The sequence below is a fragment of the Drosophila eugracilis genome, unplaced genomic scaffold (genome assembly GCF_018153835.1).
Source record: "Drosophila eugracilis isolate 14026-0451.02 unplaced genomic scaffold, ASM1815383v1 contig_2154, whole genome shotgun sequence".
Lineage (NCBI taxonomy): Eukaryota > Metazoa > Arthropoda > Insecta > Diptera > Drosophilidae > Drosophila > Drosophila eugracilis.
The window spans coordinates 8,361,426-8,383,054 of record NW_024573038.1 but is presented as its reverse complement, the minus strand read 5'-3'; the positions used below and the strand labels follow the sequence as shown (position 1 = coordinate 8,383,054).

At 43.6% G+C, this 21,629-nt stretch overlaps 2 protein-coding genes across 3 annotated transcripts in view; one reads left to right on the top strand and one right to left on the bottom strand.

Moving 5' to 3' along the window:
- Window positions 1-21,629, bottom strand: part of LOC108114231 (calcium uniporter protein, mitochondrial) — a 50,003-nt gene that overhangs the window by 15,236 nt on the left and 13,138 nt on the right. The window lies entirely within an intron of this gene.
- Window positions 11,358-21,282, top strand: LOC108114230 (protein javelin). Its single transcript, XM_041818341.1, is given in 8 exon segments — window positions 11,358-11,443; window positions 12,209-12,720; window positions 12,922-13,261; window positions 13,829-13,857; window positions 13,860-13,884; window positions 15,596-19,217; window positions 19,610-19,856; window positions 20,153-21,282. Coding segments are annotated over 8 exon segments (5,847 nt in total). The 3' UTR covers window positions 21,139-21,282.

Genomic DNA, 21,629 nt, shown 5'->3' with positions numbered 1-21,629 from the left:
TCAATTTATGCAGGACGTGATGTTGCCTCTGATGCTGGATAAATTGGCAGAAACGTTCCTTTTTTTTCAGGGGAAGAGCTAAAGCAAGGCACTATATAGTAGGGTTAGAAAGCAAATGTGGTTAAAAGAACTTGTTATTCCAGTGTGTAATTTATTTTTAGCCAAACTAATTCCATTAAATAGAGCCTTTCCTTAGCCTTTTATTATATTTTAAGAGAGGGAAAGGCGAATTAAGTTTGTTAAATATGAAAAAGCAGTTTTAGGTTTAAAAACAAACACTTTTTCTTTGAATATTTCTCATAACTTTACCTTTTTTCTTATAATTTAACAACAATTAAATAACCAACAGCTATTAAGACTTGCCCAACTGATGTAATTAAGCCCCCTTACAAGCTGCCAAGGCTAAGAGCTGGTTAGTTTGGCCTTAAGCCTTAACGTGATGAAAACTTCTCTGGAAAACCCTAAAGCACACTCCCCCAATATTATATCACACTTTGGCCATTAAAACTACTATTACTCCATCTATGCCAGGCCATTCAGCTTTTAGAACTTTTATTTACCAGTCTGAGTTCCGCTCAAAGGCCATTCAAAATATTTCCGAAAAACCATCTCCCGTCACACTTGACTTATTTCATTACACATACGCCAAAAAAAAAAGAACCAGAAAAATCGTATATTTTTATAAATAAAAATTCTTTTGTGGCTGCCCTGGCAGTGCAGCATTGAAAAGGCTGGAAAAGAGCAAAAATTATTTCATTGGACACGCTGGCTGAGCAGAAAGCGGGATAAGAGGGGGAGTGGTTAGTCAAAACAAAAGGCGACAAAACAGGAAGCTCATTCCAGGCAGAAAATAAAACCCAATCAAAAGTCCGAACCATGCGTGCATGGCAACCAAATCGAGCGCAGGTTGGAAAATGCCAAATGGGAAACAGGGAGGAAAAGTCTGTGGGCGACACATGCGTTCGCTCATAGCGGCCACATGTCACAACATTAAAAAGTCATTTTGAGCTGGCTTTTGGCCAGTGGAAAGAGTTGGCTAGCTAACATAGAGAGAGTAAGAGCGGGATTCGGACTGGATTTTGGGAGCAGTTTCTTCTGCCAGTGTCCACGGCATTTGCATCAATTTGACGGCTGCTCTGCGCTTCACTGCCTCAGTGCCTCATTTACTCACTTGCTCACTTGCTCACTTCCTCACTTCCTCACTCTTTCACTGATTCAATGGCTAAAAGCAACAAACAAAACACTGAGAATAAATATTATTTTTATTTTGAAAAAGTTTAAAGTAACACACATTTTTAAGATTTTTTAACAAGTTAAACATCTAATCAGAAACTTCTAAGAAATTCCGCATTAGAAACACTAACCTAATGCCACTTCCTAACTAAATTTATCTCAGTGCAGCGAATGGTGCAACATTTTGTTGGTGCTGCTTTATGATGACGACGCAACACGGTGGCATCCGCTCGAGTTACTTGATTAAAAGTGAGCAACGCATTTCCGCCGGCTTTGTTGTTGTGCGACCAGCAAAGAGAGCTGCCAGCAGCGAGCAGCGAGCGGTTGGCAGATTCCAAACCCACCGAATTGCGATTTTTTAAGCTAGGTGACGCCGCTCTCCCCGAATGACGAAATCCGAAATACCTGCCACAGTCAAAAGTTCAACAGCAACAGCAACAACGAGTTAGTTAGGAGGGGAAGAGGGTTGAGTACTTGTGGCTCTATGGCTCTATAGTTCACTTGAGTTCATTGCTGGGGCTCGAAAGGCAGAGCCAAAGCCAGAGCCGGGCCCATCAGCCGACCCCTTGCCATTGGGAACTTTTTGTTTTGCATTATTCACGAACATTGCCACATGGTAGCGCCACACACAGTGGGCCCAGAGTGAGGAGAGGAGAGAAAACTTTTCTCGAACATTTTAGGAAAACCAACTTTTGTTAAACAATTATTCTTGCGGTATGTTTTGGGAAATTATTGAGGGGAAAAATTAAATTATGAAAATTAAAGTTCAAGTTCAAGTTCAAGTTAAAGAAGTTAAGGGAAAAAGCTGAAATAAATCATATTAAATGCTAAATCTATAACAGTTTGAACTTTAAGATAAGGAAATGAATTTAAAAGTAAAACAAGTTCTTAATGAATTTACAAAAAATACCTTAACCACTGTACTACAACCTTAACAGCTTATCCCACCGAGTTAAGCAAAACAACAGAAGCCGACCTAGCTCATTTGTCATTCAAAAGGCATCATCTCCAGAGAGAGCTGGCGAAAGGGTTTGGGAGTTTGGGAGAAAGAAAAAGGGGTTTCCACGACCTTTCACCTTCTAAGACCCTCAACCCCACCCCCCACCACATTATCCCCTCGTGCGGATTACAAATTCGTATTTGATGGTGCGGCAATTGCCATTTGCAGAGTCAACATCTCGACTCGATAATGAGTGCACAGTTTGCTACTGGTTTTCGGTTTAATTGGGCGCCAAATTACTTTTCACTTTGCCATTGCGATTAAACGAAAGAAAATTTCATTAACTGTACAAGGCCCACCCCGGCTGGTCATAAAAGCCAGCGACTAAGCGACTGAAACTTTGAAACTTGAGACTTGAAATTGCACCATTGTTGCTGCAGGCGGGGCAGCGTGCCACTGAAAAAGGTTAACAAAATAATAACAAACAAATAAGCTGGATTTTTTTTTTTTATGGACGTCAGCAGAGCCGTGGCTGCGCAGTCGCCACCTTGCCACCACGAAAGGCAGCGGCGCATGCGCTCAATAATTTTCAACATTTCAGTCGACGATGCGATGTAAAAGCGGCAACAACCGAGAGAAAAACAGAGAAAAGTGGCAACAAAATATCGCGCGCGTTTTTTCCTCTGCTATTTATGGCTTTTTGGCCATTTCATGGACAATAAACTCATTTTGCATTAACCACAAAAATCAACAAAGTGTGCAAAGGCGGGCGCCGTCAATAGAAAGCATTCAAGTGGGCCAAAACCTGGGAATATGGCCAATGGCGAACAAGATGAATGTTTGTTTTCGCAGTGAAGATGTGACCCACAAAGGGCCAAAAGCAAAATATTTGTGATAAATGAAAGACAACCTCAATCATTAGCTTTCGTACAAAGCCTCCAGGAATCAATGGCCCATTAATCTTAAAGCATTAATGATTTAAGGAATTCATTTGTCATTTTGGGTAAGATATGGTTAGGGTAAGAGTGGGAAAATTAACAATTAATTGGGGTAAAACTGGGAGATTAAATCAGCTTTATGCTGGGAATTTGTCACTTAACTTAAGTTAAGTAATTGAAGTTGAGCTGGCGTTGAGGTTAAAGATTTAATCAGCAGCTTGAAGTTAAATTAACTTCTTTAAGATGATAACTTCATAACCATTTAAGAAAGGTGTAAGTTAAGTTTATAATGGAGTAAGTTCTGACAACATTTTGTAGACTTTTTTTTTTTTTTTTTTTTTTTTTTTGATATAACAATATTAATATTTATTAAACGTCAATCAGCCAACTTAATGGCTATAATACGTTGAGTACTACATAGAACAAAATAACATAAATACCTAACAGGAAGGAAATTAACAAATTTTTATAACTAGATAACTAGAGATCAATGCTAAATGCTAATGCTAAATTTACTGCTTTAGGACTCGAGAAATTTGGCGTCCTCTTGTCCAGAGATCGGCTGGATGCCTTCGCTTTAAACGTCTTCTTATAGTAGTGTGAGCTAGCGAGGAGGCTAGGTGGTTTGTGTGAGCTGTGAGACGATCGTTATACCGACTCGAGTGCCTGTTTATCTGTTCCCTAATAGAGGGAATGTGGAGGTCATCTTCTAGAGCTTTGTTTCTGACGTACCAAGGCGCATTTGCAATCATGCGTAACGCCCGGTTTTGAACCCTTTGAATTTTCATGACGTTAGAATCCGAAGCCAAGCCCCATAGTTGGATGCAGTACATCATCGAGGGCACCACAATTGATTTGTACAGTAGCACTTTGTTAGCTAGGCTTAGCTTGCTCGTTGGCTTAAGCAACCAGTAGAGTTTCCTAAGCTTGGAACGACAAGTAGCTGCTATTTTCGAAGTATGCTGCCTCCACGTGAGGCGCTTATCTAAAATGAGGCCCAGGTACTGCGCCTGTGATGATTGCGGAATGATGTCGTCGTGAAGTTTGACCTCCGGAAGGGACTGCACTCTCAAGCGAAACAGCAGTGTTGTGATTTCCTTCCATTAATCGCTATGTTCCACCTGTTGGTCCACTTGCCGTATGTGTCCAGAAATTCCTGGGTGATTCTTGATGCCTCGATACGGCAAGAGGAGTTGACTAGGAACGCCGTGTCATCGGCGTAGGTGGCCAGAAGTGTGTTTGGTTCATTCGGACAAGGCAGGTCAGAAGTGAACAGAGTATACAGCACGGGACCCAGGACACTCCCCTGTGGAACCCCAGCACGAGCAGATCTTATGCTTGACCTCACTCCTCTTACTTCAACCATAAAACTTCGACCAAGTAAATATGATTTAAGTAAGAGGAATTGGGCAGTCGGGAGAAGAGATTTCAGCTTATACAGCAGGCCATCATGCCACACGCGATCAAAGGCTTCCTTAACGTCGAGGAAGATAGCAGAGCTGTATTGTTTGTTTTCAAAGGCATTCAGAATATGGTGCACAACTCGATGGACTTGCTCAGGAGTCCCATGTTGCTTCCTAAAACCAAACTGGTGGTCGGGAATGGCGTCCTGTATGGTTCTTACTCCCATAATTCTACTAAGGAATATTCTCTCGAATATTTTAGAGAACGTAGGTAGTAAGCTTATCGGCCTGTATGATCCAACAAGGTTCTCCGGTTTTCCTGGCTTTGGAATCATCGTTATCACGGCACACTTCCATTGGGACGGGAAGTGGTGGATACGTAACATCGAGTTGAAAATGAGAACAAGAAACAGGACTCCCTTTTTAGGGAGAGCCTTAGCAACCCTGCTATCAATGCCATCAAATCCTGGCGCCTTGCTGGAGCGTAGCTTTTGAATATGGAGGCAAACCTCTTTTGGACTTATGTGCTTTATGGGGAGTGCATCCGGAGCAGGAGAGTTGAGAAAGGCCCGAGTGTCAGCGACATCCTCCGAGCTCGCAAGGTTGAATGGCTGAAAGCGTTGCTCTAGTTCTTCGGCAAAAGCTAATGAGATCTCTGAGTCTGATTTGCACCATGTACCGTCTGTTTTCTTAATTGGGATCTTCCTAAGAGGCTGCCTTTTTAATTTCCTTGTAGCTTTCCAGAGATTGAAGCCGTAAGGTTTGCTGGGGTCCGCATTGAGAAGCATTTCCTCAAAGAACTCACGCTTGGTTATACGCAGGAGTTTTTTAAGCTCGTCTTCAGTACGTCGATATGCTCTTTTGTCGACTGGATCTTGGGACCTCATAAATCTACGGCGCAATGATCTTTTCAGCCTTACCAAGTCCATAATCTCAGGTTTTAAAAGTGCCTGAGATGGATTGGAAGGTTTGGAGACTTGCCCGTAGGTTGACGATTCCGCAGCGATATGAATGTTCCGAGCAAAAGTTTCAACTGCATCGTCGATATCTTCAGGGGAGTTGAGCACCATATTGAGATTAACAAGTCTGTTAATTACCGCCTGAAACCGCGGAACACTTGCATTACGAGGAAGAATTTGAGGCCGCCGACTAATTTTTAACGCAGCGACTCTTAATGAAATTATTAGTGGAATGTGATCAGAGCTCAGTTCGAAATATTCTGTAATAGAAAGACTCTCCGGGCGTATCCCTCTGTAGACTGCAAAGTCAATGGCTGTTGGCGAATTCTGGCTGTATGGATAATGTGTGGGTCCTCCAGTTGCAAGGACCTGGAAATTTGATCCTTGAACAAGTTCCGCGAGCGCTCTTCCGCGGGAGGTTGAATTTCGAGACCCCCAGAGTCGATGGTGGGCATTCCAATCACCAGCGATTATGAAGTTTGTTCCCAGATCGTCAAAGAGTTTTTCAAAGTCTTCGGCAGAGCATTGAAAGTTAGGCGGACAATAAATAGACGCAATAGATATTTCACCAAGGACGGTTTTGACTTTAACTGAGACACATTGAATATTTGGACTTTGTAAACTATAAGACTGGTAACATTGAAGGCAGGATTTTATAATTATGGCAGAGCCACCGCGTTTCCGATCGGCAGGATGGTTCGCTTGATGGGTATCGTAACCATGCAAGTTGTAATATGACCTTGAACAAAAGTGTGTTTCACTAACTAGCATAATATCAATATCATGGCTTTTGAACAAAGAGCTCTAGCTCAAGGGCTTTGCTAGTGAGACCGTCAGCGTTCCACACACCAATGTTAAGGCCGATTTGACTCATGGTTGCGTTACATGAACCGGGAGAGATCCAGCGAAGGCTTCAGCTCCTCCTAGAGGGTGTTGTGGTAGCAATTTAGAAACAAGACCCATCATCGACACCATCATTTGGAACATCTTGTCAAACTGAGCTACAAGGACCGACAGTCTTTCGTTCGATTGCAAGAACATTTGCTCTTGACGTTGCCATTGAATATCATTGACTGACTGCTGCGTGGTGCGCCGCTGTTGTTGGAGTAGAGATTGCTGTGGGTGTACTTGTTGCTGCTGTAGTTGGGGCACCGGCCGCTCCTGTCGAGGTGGTGCATTGTGATGAAGAGTCGGACTTTGTTTCCTGTTATTGCTGCCCAGCGGAGGAAACTGTTGTTGGCTCTGAGTGGGTGTGGGATAACTAGTTTGTCCACGGACAGCGTTAGCGTAGGAGCTCGGAAATACAGGATTTGTCCGAGGAATGGAGGTAGGTTGCTGTTGGAGAGTGGTGGTACGCCTTGATGTACTAATTTTCCGCCGACTTGCAATCTGCTGATAGACAATACAACCTTTATAGCTAGCTGTATGGTTGCCGCCACAGTTCACACACTTGACCGGATGAACATCCTTTAAGCACGCCTCCAGGCCGTGCTGTAAGCCACATCTGACGCAGTTGTGGAGTTTTTGGCAGTGATTCTTGGTGTGCCCAAATGCTTGACACCGGTGGCATTGCACGACATCATCCTTCTTATAAGGGAGCTCAACTTGAACCCGTTGCCGACAAAGAGTCTTGACCTCATGAATTTCTTTGTTGTTAGCCGCCGGTTCTAGCTCGACAAAAACCAAGTTGACAAACTGTGTTTTGTCAAATCGGCTCCTAGGTCTGTTGACAAACCGAACCGTGTGTCCAGCTGAGGTAAGGCTTTCCTTAATGTTGTCATCGGGTACAGAATGATGGATACCACGGATAACTACACGGTAGGATCTCTCTTCTTTTAGTTGCCACGAATGGAACGGCACTTTTTTGGCTGTTAAAGATTTAGTAATAGCTCTGTACGCATCAGAGTCTACTGCTAGGATAGATACAGAGTTATTTGGATGGCATTTTAATGAGTACTTGCATGGGTCAACAATTTTGTCTATTGATCTTATGAGACCATTTAGGTTTTCACAATGATTAACCACAATAGGGGGTGGCTTGTGGGAGGCTGGTTGTTCCTGGCATCCAGAAGGATTTTTGCTGTTGTTGTTGTTAGTTGATGAAGAAGAAGAAGTTTTGTTGGCAGCCTGCCTTAATCCGGCAGACGTACTAGGGTTTTCAATAGGTCTGGTCGGTCGATGAGAACCTGCCACCTCAATGTCAGTGTCGATGTCCGATAATTCAGAAAAACGGTTAGCTGGAAGAATGGTTTTAGGGCTATTCGAGTTTCTTTGAACTTTGCTGACTTTATTCGGTGATCTTGATTCGAGGCGACGTTTGTTGTTAGTCGATCTTGGGGTCCACCAGTCTTCGTCGTCGCCGTTAATGGCTGATAATTCCGGTTCACGTTCGTCGAATGATGGTAATGGCTTGGCGCTTGAGGTAGAAGCATATATTCGGCTGAAGTTATTTAACGCTTCTTTCATTGTTTGCTGATGACGTGCTACAGTCTTTCTTATGTTTAGCTCATCCTCGGAGTCTGAAAGGCGAGACATTGTACGATTTTAGGCACTTCCGTGCACTGCTTTACCGACTGGATTGTTAGATGGTCGCTTATCCCAACAGCGACAAGCACTGATCGTAGCCTAGGGGGGCAAGCGCAAGCCCCTCAGCCGGGACGTACTTGGCTCAGACCCGCCGAGGGGTGAATTAAATTTTTATTTTATTAATCTCTTTTTTTTAATTTGTATCGATCGATCGTGATTTTGTTTTCGTTTTCGTCTTCTTATTGTTCCACTTGTTCTGACTAACTGTTCAACTTGTTTTCGCGACGAGCACAACTAACGGGTCGTGGGAGCACTGACAGCGACTTTTTGAAACAATTTACCGGGGGATTTATTTTGCCACAGATGTGGACTTGTCCATTGACTTTTTACCAAGAATTCGTAGAAATTCACAAAAGAATTACGCTTTGCCACAAACGTGGACTTGTCCATAGACTCTACACAATGAAATCCGCAGCAATGCAAAAACGCGTCTGCACTACACGAAAGCATGATCGAGGATTTTGTAGACTAAATAGCCAACTTTGCTCAGCCAATTTAACATAATTACTTGAAGCAAGAAAACCGAAAGATATAATCAGCCCCCCAATTTCTGAATTTATTAAGTTGTTAGTGGAAACTATTAATTCAGGCAGAGTAGAAGTTTGACTGTAGGCTACCCCTAACCACTTTCAGATGATTGAGTGTCCTGCGGCAAATGGCCAAACTTATTTGTCCACTCATTGACAGAGTTGGCAGCGGCAAGTTTTGGCTTAATTTATGTCCCGCAGCCGCATTGAAAAAGCAGCCAGAGCCCGGCAAAGGCTGAAATGCAATTTGCGGGCCACCGCAGTTACAGCAGCAGAAAATTGATTTAGCATTTAGCATTCGCAACTCCTCTTCGCCTGACCTACAGCAGCAGCAATGTTGCGGCAAGTTAGCAATTTTGGAAAATGTCATTCGAAATGTCGCCGCTGGGCTGGCCTACCTGGCTAGCCCCATCATCATTCCGCTTGCAACAGTTTCGACAGGTTTCGTTCGTTACAATCGCAATGGATGAGATGTGATTGAGATCGAGTCTTGAACAATACGCTCTGATTATTTCAGTTCTTTTATTTGATATTAATTCTATTTTTGCACAATTGAAAATCTATTGTCTGGCCGTGTGGGAATGCCGATTGCAAATGATTTAAAGTTTTTATTTTTTTACTTTTTGTTAGTTAGTTTGCTAGTTTATGCTGTGGCGCTTGGCTGGTTTTCATGTAAATCGGCATTCGGCGGTTTGCAGGTTTGCCGGTTTGCTTATTTTTGCACCCAATAGATATCTGTGTTAATTAATTTGGGGCTGTCATGCGAGTTTCTGCCATTTCCATTTTTGCCACGAACATGTTTATTTAACAGCATTTTCTTTTTTTTGCTGTTGTTGGTTTATAATTTAATTAGCTGGCTCTTAATATTTAAGGCCTCAACTTCTTTGTTTCGCTGCCAGTCAGCTGCAATAATGTTTCTCTGAGCTGTGCTAAATAATTTGTACTTTTAATTAGGTTTTTTGTTTTTTTCTCATTATTTATTTACAGCCGTTAGTGGCTGGCTGTTTGTTTTCATTTTAGCCAATAGCGCGTTGAAAATCGCTGGCTAATCGCACGCAAATCGCGTTTGAGTTTTTTTTTCTCATACCTGCCCTTGGCCAGATGTGCCACAAAAGTGAGAAATTTAATTCGGCGCGTGTCACAGTAAAATCGAGTTTGAAACGAAACAAAAAGGCCAACACGTGACTGGAAAATGAATTCGAAATTTTGTATTTTTTTGTTGGATTTTTTTGTATTTTTATTTGTGCCAAAGCAGCAGCGAAACAGAATGTTCTTAAAAGCCCTGCTGTCAGTCATAAAATGGCATTAAAGGCAGTTAAAAAGTTGTTTTATATTCGTCGTCGAACGAACTTATTGCCCGGGGTGATTAAAATCTTAAGGCAAAGCAATTGCAAGGAAATAAAAGTGCAAAAACAACATTCAGCGGGAGTCTAAAGTTAGGGAACAAAAGAAGTAAGAAACAACAACTTTCCTCAGCAACCAAACACGCATCTAAACAGTTTAGAGGCATGCCACACAGTGTTGACATTCGGCTAATTAACTTTTAAGTGAAATACAAACTCAATGTGCCACAAAATACCTGAAACCCTAGTGAAAAAAGAGCAAAAACCCATTAACCTTTTCCTCCTCCTGGACATGTGAGTGTATGTTATTAGAGAGCCCCCTAAAAGTAGGCTAGCCAAAAACAACCTAATGGAGGCCAGCCCAGGCCAATGCAAAGCAGTTGGCAGGACTACTGTGTTCAGCACTTTCTGGCTCTCTATTCTTTATTTTTATGTCAGCTTCTTGGTCCATAAAGTCAGGCGCCGCTTGGCAATGTCAGCAGAAGGAATGGTAGCCGGATTAAGGACAAACGGCAGGAGATCTAAAATGCAGGCGCCAGAATGGCGCGGCCTGAAAACGCCGCACAGTTAAACATTAGTTGGCAACATTTGCAATTGTAATGACTCGCCTCTAAAATGCAACCATCCGTTAAAATGTATTCAACGCTGGCACATCCTTCTCCACCATCAGGACTCAAGAGCAGGAGCAATGAGACAGGTGCAATTAACACGGAAACTATGGCAGGCGGGGTGGGGTCATGGGAGTATGCCTCCCTCTGAACTTTGAGCATTTGAAAGCATTTTGTTGGATGCAAATTAGTCGGAGATTAGAGTAAAAGTTATCCAAGGCTAGGCTAGGCTAGTCATTATAACATTTTTACTTCAGTTTCGAACTTTTCTGAAATAGTAAAAGTAGTAAAATTATTATTGAGTCTGCCAGTGCTTTTATAAAGTTTGCCAACTTTTCAAGGTATTTTTTGGTTTTATAGAATTCTGAAAAATTCCTGAAACGGACATAAAGTAGCATTTAAATTTGAGTTACATAAAAGTTTTGAGGGAAATGGAAATAAGATGTTACTTTAAGATGAAAGTTCATTGATTTTAAGTTTGTTTTCGCTTTCAAAAAGTTTCAGAATTTTCTAGTTTATTACTGGAGAGACTTAAAATCAACTTTGATAACTGCCAAATATAAAAGTTACCCTAAGAAGTACCTCATTCCTCATTCAACTCTTTAGTGACGATAGAAAACAAGATTGAAAAGGTTAGGACAGCCCATCAAACACAAAGTATTTCAATTTTCACGATCCATGACCAGTCAAGTATCTCCCTGAACTGCTCTACCAATAACTCAAATACTACGCAGAATTCCCCATATCGACCAAAGAACGAGAGCAATTTTCACAATCAATCTGCCAATCCGTGGCAGACGTTTTCGTTTTCCATTTACAAATGGCAAATAGCTTTTCTGGCTTTTCCGGCTTTGCAACCGGCGAAACACCAGAGTCGCGCTCCTCACGCTTCATTTGGCAGCTCAGGTGGGTAAAAAAGCTGCTGGCTAAGCAATTTTTCCCCAATCAGTCAAGGATGCACGTTTAGCCAGCCAGCCAGCCAGCCACCCACTCACACACACATCCATCCATCGATTGCGGTGGCGAAAGGCGGTAAGCAAATAGTAAGTCCTTTGGCTTAAACGCTTTGCAGAACAAACTTTCCTGTTCTCGCTGCCTCGTAAAATTTGTTTGACTTTTATAGTCTGCAGAGTCTGTGAGTCGTCTACCTTCGCGTTTGGCTCGAATGAATGATTGCAATGCCAGTCGACACAGCGGGCAAAACTAATGTTTACGACACTGCAGAATCACCATTGGAGCTTCATTTAACCGGCGGACAGGTGGCAATGGCTCATAAAATCGAGGCAATACCTTATGCACTTCATGGCCATCTATTTTCTCCCCAAATGGGAAGGTAATTCATTGCCTTTAACAAGGGGAAATTGGTCTAGAAAGCAGAAAGAAAACTAAATAATGTTGTGATAAAGTAGGAGAACCTTTAGGTTTAGGTTTGTTAGTAAACATCCTAAATTTATAGCACTTATCACGGCCTAAAATCATGTTTACGGTCACAGACTTAATCCTATACTAATTTATAGGCCAAGAAATCAAGCAATTAAACTTGGCTAAAAACATAAATAGCATTACAAAACATATTCATACAGGCATTTCAAATAATTTATGGCTTTTTGAATTTACAACCAACTCTATAACGACCTCGAAATTTACCCCCTTGGCATTATCCTTTTGCAGGGGCAAGGACAGCTATAGTTACCAGCACAACTACGTGGATCGGGTGCGTTTAGAGGACACCACTGGTGGACACCATCACAGCAACCACCTTCAGCAAACCACCCATGATCCGAGGTGTCCACAGCTGAGAGCCGCTGGCTGGAGGCATACCCACAAATCCGTTTCCCATCTCGACTTGGCCACCAGCTGTCATGAAGCAGCTGGCTCTGGCTTAGGTCGCCACTCCCAGCAGCTCCTCCATCATCATCACAACCAAGCGAATCCGCAACAGCAGCAGCAGCAGCAGAACCACCACCATCTGCATCACTCACACCACTCTCATCATCCACACGCCCAGCCCCACTGGACCCAGTGCCGGGTGGGCGTGGCCGGAAGCGGAAACGGGCAGCTGAGAAACGCTCGATCACTGGACTATACCCAGCTCGAAAGGGAGGAGAACGCCTTGGATATTGCCGAGTTCTATTGGCGTTTCGATGCGGAAGCTCCGCTAGACCAAGTCGATAGCTACGCGGGTGAGTGACGGCCTTCGGGTGGATAGGATCCACTCGGCCATGTCGTGTATTGGTATTATTGGACTTGGAATAGAGATCATAGAGATATCTGCTTGATTGTCAGATAAAGATATCAATTTTCTTGCTAATTAACTTGGCAAGCATTAATTACTTATATAAATGTTAATAAATCCTTTCCTTTAACTTTAATCCCCCTTTCAGTACTTCCAATCAACGATAACTTTGAGCCCTCTTCACTGACATCAACGGCTGTTGGCTCCTCAAAGGAGGCGGCGGCAACCACAACCAACACATCCGCAAGCTCTGGCAAGGCAAATGTTGGTGCAACAACCACAGCAGCAACCACAGCCGCTGCAAACGCCTTGCTGGACATTTTGGGCAGCGAATCGTGCAGTTTGAGAAGATCGCGAAGTTTGGCCGTAATACGTGAGGAGACATTTAGCGACCTGCAAATTGGATCGGCAAACAGCAGTCGTCGTCGATCGCAGCTAATACCGCGTGCCCGGCTCGTTAATCGCGGATTTTTCCGTGAATCGCCCAGGTAAGTGAGTCAGAGGCATTGCTTGGCATAAATTCAACTATTTTTTGGGGTATTAAAGAAAAGCTAAGTTTTGAGGCAACACTTTCTAGGCCTTGAGGAAAGTAACAATTGAAAATCGTGTAGGAAAATCCATTATAGGAAAAATTAAGTGATAGATGTTGATGTTAACTTTTCGGGGCTTTTTATTGGGCATTTTTTCGTAATTTTACAAAGTTTACTTTTAATGATTTCAAAACCTTAGAGATCTCACCGCCCAACTTGTTTTCTATAACCATTTTCCAAGGCATTTAACTAAATATTCCATTGATTTTCCAAGTAATATTCCCATTTAAAGTCAAACTGTACAAAACTATACCCTAAAGAGTATTTAAGTAATCGCTTTTCTCCACCCTAAACTCACAACTTTAAGATATGTTTGAGCACAACTGGCGACAGTCTAAAGAGAACTTTGTTTTGCCAACACGCATACGCCGCGTAAACACCGGTCGATTCAAGCTGAATTTGGTCGTGTCAGGCAGCAGGCATCAACCATCAGTCGTTGAGCGAAGCTCGCCGCAAACTCAACAGGTCTCGGCACAATTTCCAGTTTAAACAATTCACAGGCCGCCGGCCAAATTGTTGCGGTCGGTTTGTTGTCGCTGTTTCATTTTCCGTTTGTGCTCGTGTAGTGCTGGTTTCGGTGGTTTCTGTGTGAGAGAGCTTTTTTTTTTGTTTCTGACTTTGACAACCGGTCAGGGTCATTATCCCGAGGTCATTGTTGCATTAAAAGCGCCTGCAAATAACCTGCGCTCGTCGATTAAACCTAAGCCTGATTGGTGACAACTGCAAAATCGAATGTTACATAAGAATCATTTCATTTTTACGAGCACTTAATTTTTAGTGCGGGGTATGTAGTTTATCCCCCTTTTTTCTCTTTCTTTTTTAACTTAATTAAAATTGCAAAAGTTTGTTGTTAGTCAATTGTTTGCCCAGCTGCATGTATGAGTTGCATGAGTTATCCAGGGAAACTGTGACAGTAAGCTGGAAAAAGCTTTTAGCTACGCGCTACTCATTCTGCCATTAACACACACACGTTATCCTTCGCATCCTGACAATGACAGCTGCCGTCGACGTTGCCATGGCACTCGGAATCGCATCCTTCCTGGTCTAGTGCACTCTGTCCCCTCCGCTACTTTTTTTTTTATTTAATTTCCCGCAAATCATCGCTTCAAGTGGCCGGGTAAACTATCAACCTTCTCCCCACTCGATCTCGAGTGCAATGTGCAACTGAAACGGATGCGGACCAAAGTGCCATCTAGCTGAAGTTAGGTGCGGGATAATAGAGGCGGCTTAGACTTGGAGTTCTCTATAAGAGGGTCTTCAGAACGAAGTACTGATAGAAAGGAAAACTTTATGAAATCTACACGGTTAATTTTTGATATTTTAGGAACAATTTAAAAAATATTTAAGTGGTTTTTCTTCTTAAGAACTTTCACAGCAAAGCCATTAGCAGATGTGCAGTTTTTATTCCACACAAAACAAGTTTTTAAGCCTTAAGCCTTGTTCATTGAAAATTTGAATTTAGAAGGGAAAACTATTATTTTTGTGCTAAGCAAACACAGGAAGTTAACATTAAATATTATTGAAATAAAATCAATATTGATTGCAGCTATAGTTTGATTATTTTTGTATTTTTTGTATATTTTTCAACGAGCAATAAAAATTGGTAAACCACAAAAGGCAAATAAACGATGAAATTTGAGTGCTCAGCAAAATTACTTTTACGTCTAAAGAAATATGCAAAAATGTCCATTTAGGTTAGATATTTCTTTGATATTAAATTGAAATTTTCTTTAGTTTAACTTCTGTTTATTAGTTTTCTTTTAAAGAACTCTTCCCTAAGCTCTTTTCTAAACAATATCCAAAAAAGCAAGAGGAAACGTTTTCCACTTTAGTGCAGCAACATTCTCTCCAAGCCCATGCCTTCGTCAACGATTTGACACATTTAATTTCATGTTTGCCCCAACAACTCTATCAATCACCTGTCGTAGTTCTCGTTTTTTGCTGCAGTTGGCTGGCCATTTGAATGACAAACAAGAACCCACTTTTGACTGCCTGACACTCTCAGTTTGGTTTGTTCTGTTTGTTCATCTGATTTGTGCGAATTGATTGATTGAGACATCACATGACTGAAACGTTTGCAATCGAGGCCCTTCAAACGAGGCCAAGTGGGAGATCTAAAGGCTGGAGTCATCATTTCCATTAGATGTAATTTAGTTATGATAGGCCAAAGGCACAAACAATGGCACACTCATTAACGAGCCCATCCTCCCGTTTCGATTCTCCCACCCACAGATTGAACGGCAAACCGAATCAGGCGACCTTGGTGGGTGAGCAGACAGCAGATCAGCTGGCGGATGACACCCACAGCCAGAGAAGCAACTCGGGCACTTGCGATTCGCATCAGCAGCAGCAGCAGCAACAGCAGCAGCAGCTACAACAGCAGCAGCAACAGCAACATCAACAGCAGCAACGGCAATCGCGTGACTTTGATGTCTATTATGATAATCTGAAACGCTTGGACGCCTTGGCTTTGGGTCTGAGTGAGCAACTGCATCCTTGGCACAACGACAAGAGCGACTTGGAGAGCTTGAACTCGGACTACTTCAAGAACTCCCTGCATCAGAACCATCTAGATCAACAGCAACCTTCTTCCCTGGAATTTGAAGCCCTCGAACAAGTCGCTGTTAGTTTACTGAAGGAAAGACCTAGGATCTATCAATCCAGACGACAGCAGCAGCAAAGGAATCATCACCACTCCAACTGCCTACAACGTCACTTGGATACAGGTGGAGAATCCTGTCCAGAACACAGTCAAAGTAGCGTTTTTCCAGAGACCACCACCAGTAATTCGGATGATCAAACAGATAGTCCTTCGCTTTCGGAACAGGAATACGATTTAACCCACATCGAGGAGATCTACCAACAGGGCAATCACGTGGAGGAGAGCTACGAACTGATTAGTCTAACCACCACTACAAGGACACGATTCGAGAGCAGCGAGGAGGGTGAAGAAGAGGAGACCGGTGAGGAGGCTGTGGAAAGTCTGAAAACGCCCACGGAACCACAAACCAGCGACACGGACAGCACTTTAAGGCAAAACAACAACAAAGATCAGTTGGACAAGCTGATAGCCTATGATTCGGTGTATCTCTCCTCGGAAGACAGTTCAGATTGCACTTTGATTGGCGAGAGTTGCGAGTCCTTTGAGCAGCGAACTTTCACTAGTTGTGGCGAAAGTGGCGAGTTGGAAACCCGCAGTTTACTACACATTTCCATAGAGGATACGGTCTACGAGCCACAAGCTAAGCAGCACAAGAAGAGCGTTTATCAGGAAGATCAACCTGCACCCCTGCTAACCTCCACAGCCAAAGTTGAGGCTCAGATCTTCACCCAGGTACTGAAAGTAGAACATACACCCAAACCCAAGATCCTGGCAGTGGTGGAGAAACGTAAACTCAAGCAAGAGGAAGTCAAGCAGCAACCGCCGGAACTGAAACGTCAGGCAACGGATTCCTTTGTGTTAACCCCCAATAAATCCAATCTCACAGAGAATCAATACCATAGCCTGCCGGATGTCAATATAGGAGTGAGTCTGAAGGTTTGCGAGAATATAGACAAGGAGCTGAGATCGTCCTACAACCAGCAGAGGCAGCAGCAACGCAAAGAAGCCAAAAAGGAGCAGCAGGTGACCCGGGCGGAGACCTACGATTCCATTAGACGTTTCGGACGGGCCCATCAGAAGGCCAGGCAAAGGGAGTACCAGGAAAGGGAAAGGGAACGCGAAAGGGAAGCTTCAGTAGCTCAACAGGAAAAGGATAAGGAAAGGGATAAGGAAAAGCCAAAGATAAACAAGGACTTCTCCGCACAGGAGCGGCAAATTGATGTGAAAGAAACGTCAAAGACACGAGAGTTAATCAAGGGAAAAGAGGAAGTTCCAAAGGCTAAAGAAGAGGAGGAGGAGGAAGAGGAACCACTGCCACCGCCGCCGCCACCTTTCGCCGAGGAATCTCAAGCAGAGGATACACCAACGGATGTAGAAGAAGAGGAGGACAATCTATCTGTATCCATTGCCCAACCGGAACAACCCAAAGAGGCGCCCGCCATTGAGGTGGCCAATTTCAGCAGGCTAATCGAGCGTCGTGCCCAGGAAATCCGCGAGCGACAGGAGCAAATTAAGGATACGCCATCCTTTCAAATCATCGTCACCGACGCCCAGAACAATATCATCCAAAAGGAGGCCATCCAAGAGAACAAACATCACGAAACCACACCGCGGACTAACACCAACCCGACGACGAAACCAAATTCAAACTCAAATTCAACTTGTAATCCCATTCAACGCCCTCTTCGCCGCTCGGTGAGCTCTTCGAGTGGCAAACCGCTGGAACATCGCATTCTTAGCACCGGTGCTCCAATTTACAAGGCTCGACCTGTCAAGGTTCTGCCCTCCTCCAGCAGCGATTCAAGCTTTTCCCGGGGCAAAATGTCACGACCCCAGATACTGCATGTTGTCGATGGCAGGGGTGGGTTGGCAGGTGGCACCCTGCGACGTCGGAGCAGTGCTCGGAGCTTAGCCAGCACAATTAGCTCGACAGGAGGCGAGGTGGCTAATGAATATCTGCAGAAAGTAGATGCAGTCAGATGCTATTGGAACAAGCTGGCGGGCAATGAACCAGAAACACTAAAAACAGAACAGCCGCCAAAGGAAACCCAGCCAGGCATTCACTTCCAGTTGGGTGGAGAAACCACAACACAATGTACGGATAAATCCCTCCCGGCTGGCAATGATTTCTGCAGCATGATGCCACATCCATCCATAGAGATTGTGGAGTTGGGTGAGGGTGCTCAAAAGGCCACCATTGTTAAGGCTGCTCCGGAGCAGGATGAGGATCCAGATGAGGATCAGGACCAGTTCGATCATATAAGGTATAAGGTTCTGAAGTCTCAGCAACTGATACGCAACAACTTCCTTTCCACGCGAAACAAAAAGGAGGCTCAGTTCGATGGCCTCATTCAGTACCTGCAGGAATATAGCTTCCAGGAGTTGCTGAGTAATAACAATGTGGTTATAGTGGAGCCTGTGAGGACCAAAATAGAACGACCTTTACAGGTTGGCATTAATAATGTTACCACGACTACAACTATTCCACCACCAAAACCTCCAAGGGTAGTGAATGCCTCTGGCTCCCAGCCACGCAAAACCCGGCAAAGACAAATTGGAGGAGCTGCGGCCAAAAGGCATTTCTTCTACCAACCCGTTAGGGTAAACAGAGAGCTCTACGAAGATGAACTACCAGATCCTGATACAGTACGCAATGTTCGTCGCTTCTTCGAGCAGAATGTCCTGCCCACGCCTGGCCAGGGATTGCTAGTGCAATCCCAGCAAAAGTTTGGTGGTTCTGCCTGTCAACTGAGTCCCAAATCAAGACGAGCCAGGGGCTATCGATACCTAACCATCGATACGAGTTACGGGGGAGCTGGTGAAGAACAGCCCAAGGGTATGGAACTACTGGAGGAGCACAAGGCCAAGCACTGGGACAATGCGAGTTTATCGAGTGGAATTTCCAGTGGTGATTTGAGTTCTCCCTGCGGGGAGTATCAGCATCAGGAATCACCGGTCATGGCCTGCAAAGATGTTCATGTCCAGGACGTTGTTCGACGACACAATAGCAATGCTGCCAATGCCAAAGCTCGTGCAAAATTCGCCAGTCGACGCACCTGGTGTATGGGTTCAGGTTCTGGTGGAGGAACAGGAGCAAATGAGTCCCTTTATCGGCAAATTTATGAAAATAATTTAGGAAATTCCGAGCAGCAGGAGAATGGCGAGCATCTGGAGGAGGAGGACGATGAACAGGATGACCAGTACGAGGATGATGTGGAGCAGGATATGTGTGAGAACTATTACGTCAGCAATGTGAGTACACAGAAAGAAAGCCAAAAGCATTCTTATCACATGAGATTTGAATCCTAGAAAGTTGTACTTAAAATAATGGCTTGATAGTTACAGTTTTTCAATGACTTAAAGTTCTCCAAAAGTAGGCTTAATAACATGGTTAAAACTATATAAAACTAAGGTCTTAAACCCTTAATTATGCTTTCATTAGAAGTAAAAACTTAATTAATTCATAGCTAATGAAGATATTCCATTCCCAACTTCAAGCTTCTATAACTTCTGACTTACGTAAGCCAAATATTTTTTTTGGTAACTGTATAGCCTTTAGGGTGCGGCCCTTTTGCGTGTGGCTTTATGGACCATTAGCCTTTGATGACAGTCCGTTGGCTAATCTTTTCCTTTTTCCTTTGCAGGACGTGCTGGCCAAGATAAGGGAGTGCGGCTCAACTGTCACCTACTACGGAGGACGGGTGCTGGATAAGACCGCAGCCAGCAGCACAGTTCCGCCCACAAAGCCCACTCAGCCGATGACAGGGAGTGGCACCCGCTCCCGAATACGTCAAATAGAGGCCTGCAATGTATGCCTGCCGAGCGAGAGATGCGAACATCGATTGCAAACCAAACAAGCCTTGGAAGAACAACAGCAGGACTCATATCAAGGTGGGCAGAAAGATTCATTCTGGTCCTGAGACCATTCTCATAATTGGGTTATGCAGAGAGAGAAATAATATCCTTAAATGCTAACAATTTGTCTTAATAAACAGTAACTGAGAGATAGTTATAAACTTGATCACTAAATCCTTAAACCACCCACTAAAAACTTAACAAACAACTTTTATTCCCAACATAAACCTCTTCATAACTTCATCCTAGACCGAGATGAGCATAAAATCCTCCTCTGACAAAATGACAGTAAAAAACCGATATGATTCTTCTTTTTCTTTCACTGTGCGCAGGCATCAAATTTAAGCTGGTCAAGTCCAACAGCTGCAGCAGTCGCCTGGAGCTGGCCGGAACTGGAGAAGATGAGGTCAGCGCCGATAGCGAAGTGGTTCGAAAAATGGTTCATCACTTCGAGGCGAATCGAACGACGACGGCCGGCAATGATGTCCAGCTGACCATCAACAGTCAGAGTCAGATAACGTTGTCCAAGGAGAAGGAGTTGGAGATGGAGAGGGAGCTGAAGGAGCGGAAGGATGAGGTCCCGCGACGCCAAGTGACAGTAAATAATCACATCAATGTGCTGGGGGACATGCCCCAGGAGCTCGAGAGGGCTGAAAACTTTAATGGTCACCCGGAGAATGGTTACAACGGCTTTACTATGGACACAACATTCCCCACATACGAAAGTCAGGCCATGAACATACGCCTTGATGTGACTGAGAATAAGAACAGCCAGCAAACTGGTGCTGCCACTGCTGCTGCTGCTGCTGCTGCTGCCAACAAAGTTTGTCGCAATAAAAACGTTGACTTGGCCTACACTCTGGTCAAGACAACGACAAATCCTCCCAAGGGCAAGCCCATCGAAGCTCCGCGTCAGAAAATTGGAATTCGAAAGCAGCAACAGCGCGAAGTGGAGGAAAATTCGAGCGAAACGATTGCCGTGACAAAAACCATCAAACTGACCAAGGTCTCGCCACAAATCATAGTTCCCGTGGATATTCACAGTCAAACCTCGATAGCTGCACCAGCAGCTCCCATTCCCGAGCGTCGTCTGAGCAATGCCAGCAGCAGTAACTCTGTGGTGGACAAGACCGTAGTTCGTCATTATGTGGCCAATGATAAGAGCATCTATGAGCGTCGCAAATACGATGAGATTGAGTTCGAGGAGTTTGAGGTCTACGATCCCAGCAAGGAGCCACCACCTGCACCGGTGGAGGAAACCCCCGAGAAAATCCCCACAGATGCAGAGCTCTATGACAGTCTCGATGATAAAATGTAAACGAAAACTAAATGCTCAAAAAAAAAAGGAAAGGAAAATCAGCAACGATTGAGGTTTCGGGTTAAACTAGCTTTAACCATATTGGTAGCCTTAAATTAGCTTTACAGGTAAAGCCAAAAAGTTTAAACCATAAACCATATCCAAAGTATGATATATATATATATATATATATTATTATTTAAATGTAATTTGCAAAACAAACCTTTGTTCACCTGTACATTATAAATTTATACTTAAATAAATATGCAATTTATTTAACGAGCTCCGACAGCTGTCGTCTAATTATTTATTATGCATTTAATTTACAGAAGCCAATGGGCTGCACGCTCTTTTTCATTACAAAAACAACTGTCTAATGCCTTTCAAAGTGCAGATAAATGAGAGACCACAACAGCCACTAATTGGTCAAACTAATCTTTAATTAATCGATAATTTATAGACTTGAAGCAAAGACTCATCTGGAGGTAATAATGAGATTAGAAAGGGGAGAC